This window comes from Arachis hypogaea, chromosome 6, assembly GCF_003086295.3.
Source record: "Arachis hypogaea cultivar Tifrunner chromosome 6, arahy.Tifrunner.gnm2.J5K5, whole genome shotgun sequence".
Taxonomy (NCBI): Eukaryota; Viridiplantae; Streptophyta; class Magnoliopsida; order Fabales; family Fabaceae; genus Arachis; species Arachis hypogaea.
The window spans coordinates 102,476,500-102,481,557 of NC_092041.1; the positions used below are offsets into that span (position 1 = coordinate 102,476,500).

The 5,058-nt window shown below is 32.6% G+C and overlaps 1 protein-coding gene across 4 annotated transcripts; it reads left to right on the forward strand.

Moving 5' to 3' along the window:
• Positions 1-1,217: 1,217 nt before the first annotated feature.
• On the forward strand, positions 1,218-4,350 carry LOC112697197 (B2 protein). 4 transcript variants are annotated; one of them, XM_025750273.2, is made up of 6 exons: positions 1,218-1,365; positions 2,299-2,885; positions 2,964-3,064; positions 3,563-3,646; positions 3,751-3,861; positions 3,943-4,350. In XM_025750273.2, the coding sequence occupies exons 1-6, from the start codon at positions 1,259-1,261 to the stop codon at positions 3,988-3,990; spliced, it is 1,038 nt and encodes a 345-aa protein (XP_025606058.1). In that variant the 5' UTR covers positions 1,218-1,258; the 3' UTR covers positions 3,991-4,350. The 4 variants fall into 4 exon arrangements, with proteins under 4 accessions (XP_025606058.1, XP_025606059.1, XP_072053550.1 ...); XM_025750274.3 differs by having other exon boundaries at positions 1,233-1,365; positions 2,313-2,885; XM_072197449.1 differs by having other exon boundaries at positions 1,236-1,365; positions 2,275-2,885.
• Positions 4,351-5,058: the final 708 nt, after the last annotated feature.

Sequence of the window (5,058 nt, forward strand, 5' to 3'; positions counted from 1 at the left end):
AGTCGGTCGGATAAAGTATTGAGAATATGACCTCGACATGCAAAAATATCTTCATCTCATTTCTTCTTCAATTGAACAATCTTTTCTTTCTCTTCCAGTGTGGAATTTTCAGCAACATCGATAATTGGAGTAGTTTTCGCGTCAATCACATATGCAAGATTAAGAATCGAAAGAAGAAACATCATTTAGTCCTTCCAACGGTTGAAGTTCGTTCTATCAAAGCGATCAAACTTGACAAACTCTTGATTCATGACCTTGAACGTGGTATTTTGATCTTGTACCATCTTCAAGAAATATTTCTCTAACATTGTTGGATATATATGAAGATGGTTTCAAAGCATGATTAGATTGTTTTCTTTAGAGAGATATTTGTCCACACTTAGTTGCTATAGGGTTGATGACAATACTCTCACAGGATACAATGAAACTTAAGAATTTCTTAATTAGCAATAATAAAAAATTCTCAACTCTCTTGAACAAAAAAAATCTTTTAATAATTAAAATACACACTTGATTAATATATTTAAATAGTAGACAAGAGTTTTATTTATATTTATTGCATATAACAATTATAATTTGTCTATGTATATAAATGATTATGACTCTTCTATTATCAATAAATATAATATTTTAAATATATATAATTATTAAAAAATTATATCCCTTTAACCAAATAATATTATATACTATTATCATAATTTATAATATATAAACGATTAATAACTATTTTTAATACTAATAATAACATTAATAATAATATATTAATTAATCAAATTTGTAAATACCTATACACGCTCACAAATAAAAGTAGGCTATTATAATTCGTGAAAGAAGAGAAAAAGTAAAGAATTTAGTTTGCAACTAAAATAAATAATTTTTTTATGATAAAATTTTGATCATTAAAATACCATTTACGTTACAAATAAAATAAGTAATACATAACCCTTATGTCGTTTGTATATTACGCAAAAATATAAATAATTTTAAATATTAATGTATGTATAAAACTATAAATAATGAATTTAATTTATTTAATTAAAAAAAGTCCAGTTCCAACTTCCAACTCAATTTATTGGCGATAATAATATCTCCGGCAGTTTCTGAGCGCGAGTGCCACGTGAATAGTGCACATTCAATGAACCTCGTCAAGTCGTCGTCCGTCGCCACTCCAAACGCATAGGTGTCAAAAATACAAAAATGTGTATAAAACTATAAATCAAAATCACAGTGGCAATATGCGCAATTGTCTCAAAAATGCATGGGCACTTTTGTAAATCCAAAATACGTAGAACTTATAAGCTTCTTTCCCTTCTCTCATTCTCTCTCTCACTCGCGTCTTCGAGGTTCTCAGCGAAGTCGTAAAAGGTACTCTCTCTTTCTCTTTCTCTCTCTGCGCTTTGGATCCTCAAATCTAGGGCTTCATCCTCATCCATCCTTCTTTGAAATTTCCCTGATCGGGTCAACAGTTTTCGTTATCCAAATCTAGATATGCAAGGCTAATCTTCATTTCTTCCATCTTTCAGTCCTTGTAATGTTACTCACTAAACTCTTCTTGAGTTCTGACTTTTTGGCTCTACCTCAGTAAATTGTTCTCATAATTGTAAAATACATCTTTGAGATCTTTGGTTCCTTTTTTCTGATCATAGTTGTTTCACTTAATTTGCGGAAGTGCGGATTTTTTTTCTTAGATTTGATTTTTTTTTTCTCCTTTGCTTGTTCCGTTTCTGTGTTTTGTTTATTGTGGTGCTGCGATCGTTATGGTAACTTTATTATTGTGATGGAGTTTCTTCAAAGCTACTCAGCCATGAGAAATGGATCTCATGTTACCAGAGTTGTGGTTATCAATCTGAAAATTTGACCGGTTGATTCGATGCTTGTTTTCTTTTTCTTTAACATATTTAAGATGGCTTCAGAATTGATATGATTGGTCTCTTGATTGAATTTGCGAGCTGATTGCAAGCTCTGAAGACGATGTTTATGCAATTTAACATTTAAAGTTAGAATTATTGCTTGTCTATTGTTGGAAATAGATTAGATTGCACTAGTACCAGTGGGTCAGTTTCTGCTTTTTGTGAAATGTTATATAATATCTGTGGTGTCTTGTACCATTTCTCTTGATTATACTAGTTTGGTGGATTTTACTTCCTCACTTTTTTTTATTATTTAATACATAAGTAGATGGACTTCAAATATCAATCTGCAACAATTGTATTCTTTTTCTGATTGTTTACTGCTATTTCCTGTTCTCACTGTATTTATTTATTTATTTTCAAGTGTTTGGTGTGCTGCTTGAATAAGGTTTGTGTTGTTAGGGTTTCACAAGATGGAGGGCATGCATAGCTTCTGGCAATTGGGTGATGAACTTCGTGGTCACTCAAAGTCATCTGAGGATCACAAATGGTTGATGGTTGCTTCTAAATTGGCTGAGCAGACAAGATCAAAGGGAGAACGAGTGAATAACTTAGATCTCTCAAAGGGCGCTATTGAACCAAAGCCAAGAGATAAATTTGGGTTCCAGGAGGAGAACAAGTTTGACACACTTAACTTAAGCATGCTAAATCTGGACTCGAAAGTTACTGAAAATGTGAGCAAAAGCTCGCTACGGAACAGTGCTTACAATATTAATGCTGTGTACCACAAAAGCAATGCAAACTTGGTGGGAAACTTGAACAGCAACAAGTATAGTGCTAATATTCCGCACAACAAAGAGTCCAACAATAACAGCAATATCAATAACAACAATGAAAACAATTCAAATGCAGCTGACAAAAGGTTTAAGACCCTACCTGCAGCAGAGACACTCCCACGTAATGAAGTGCTTGGGGGATACATCTTTGTCTGCAATAATGACACAATGCAGGAAGACCTCAAACGTCAGCTATTTGGTAAGCAATATTATGGCTATTTGCATTATATTCTCTTATTCAAATACTTGAGGACTGATGCTTGCATTTATTTTGTAGGTTTGCCTCCAAGATATCGAGATTCTGTTCGGGCCATAACACCAGGATTACCTCTTTTTCTGTATAACTATACTACTCACCAACTGCATGGCATTTTTGAGGTGGGCTATTCTTAATTTTTCAGAGTACGCTTGAATATGTTGTGTGAAAGAGGCTACTTACTAGAATTCATTGGAATAGCCACAAAACCTGAGAACTGTTGTGTGCTGATTTGTGTTGTCAGAACAAGAGTGCACTACCAGCAGATTTCATTTTGGTTTTTGTGCCATTTATAGAATTAGAGAGGTACACTGTTTGGGGATTATGTTTAGCTGCAGTGTCATAGGTCGTTTTGGGGTATCTACTACTTTTTCTGAGTATGAGGGCATGCTAATGACTCTGTTTGAATTCGCTCTCCAATAATTTTGTTATTCTTCATCTAGTGGGGTATGTTCTGTTTTGGGAATCTTGTGTTTTTGAAGAGGTCTGTCGTCTCATGCTTCTTCTCTTGCTTCTTTTAAATAGCTAGAGTGTAATGGTGGAAAATAGAGAAGAAAAAGTTAATGATAGCCTAAGTGCGATTTAGTTTATTTAGTCATTAAGATAATTCTTGGTTGCAGGCAGCAAGTTTTGGTGGTTCTAACATAGATCCAACTGCATGGGAGGACAAAAAGTGCAAAGGCGAGTCAAGGTTCCCAGCTCAGGTAGAAATGGAAGAGTCCATATATTTAGAAAGACATATATTTAGCTTGTCTTTCTCTAAGATACTGAAGGGATAGTCAATTTTCTTCCAAAACTTCATATGTAGGTGAGAATCCGTGTCAGGAAAGTCTGTAAGGCATTGGAGGAAGACGCATTCAGGCCAGTGTTGCATCACTATGATGGTCCAAAGTTTCGTCTTGAGCTGTCAGTTCCAGAGGTATGACAATATTTCTGTTCTCATTTACCAATATATGTATGCTCTCTCTCTAATGGTGTGGAATTCTGAATTGATTTTTAGACTCTGGATTTGATGGATCTATGTGAACAAGCTGGTTCGGCTGCATAAGCAAACAACCGAATATGCAACAAAAAAGAAAAAAGGATGGTAAGGCTTGGTGTGACAGCTGTGTGCTTTTTCACAGATTTTCCATGAAGCGTAAGCTTGGAAAGCCAGTTACGTGTTGAGTGTTGAGAAGCTGCTGAATAAATGATGTGGTGTCCACATGAAGATGCGTTGTAGCTTAAGCTTTTGCATGACATTTTAAATGTATGATTAAGTACAGACCTGCTATGAAATCATAGAGATGGCTGTCTGTACCAAGTAAAGTGTTATATATTTCTGTTAAAACCAAAGAAGAAAAAAGTGGTGTTTTTTGTAAGATTATCAAATATTAAGTTGCTTGAAGTGAATTTTTACTTACTGTCAGTTTGATGTCCTCTCAAAATGAGAAATGGATTTTTCTTTTTAATAATTTTTTTTATATAAAAGAAGAGTTCATTTAGAAGCTGCTAAACACAAAGCACCGACATTCCACCAAATTAGACAGAAAAAGCCAAAAAGGTATACCATTCTTGTTTCAATTGTAGAATATCGATGAAGGACATGGAATGGCATGGGTTGGCTTTCCGTGTCAATATGATTAAACAAATCACATTTTCCAAAGGAATATAACATGACAGAAGGGGGGTGTGTGGTCGGGTCCGGTGATCTGGATTTGATTTTAGTATTTTGTTGGTTTATTGTGAAGTTTTGAATTTGATTTTAAATTAATTTGAAATAATTTGGATTCAATTTGATCATATATAGTTAGTATAATTTTATAAATTTTAAATACTAAAATAAAATTACTTTAATTAAATTTAATAAATATTATATAATATTTATATAAATATATTTAAAGGTATCATTAATTTTATTATAAAATATGTATTTTTGCTATAGAGTATAAAAAGAATAGTGCATGCATAAAAAATTAATTACCAAATCAATTATTATGTATTTATATATAAATATATATTTAATTTATTTATAATATATATTTTATAAAATTTACTAAATTTGGTGATTGCTTTTTGTTGTATATAATTAGAATATAATTTTGGGATAGATTTGACCAATCCTTAATCCTAAACA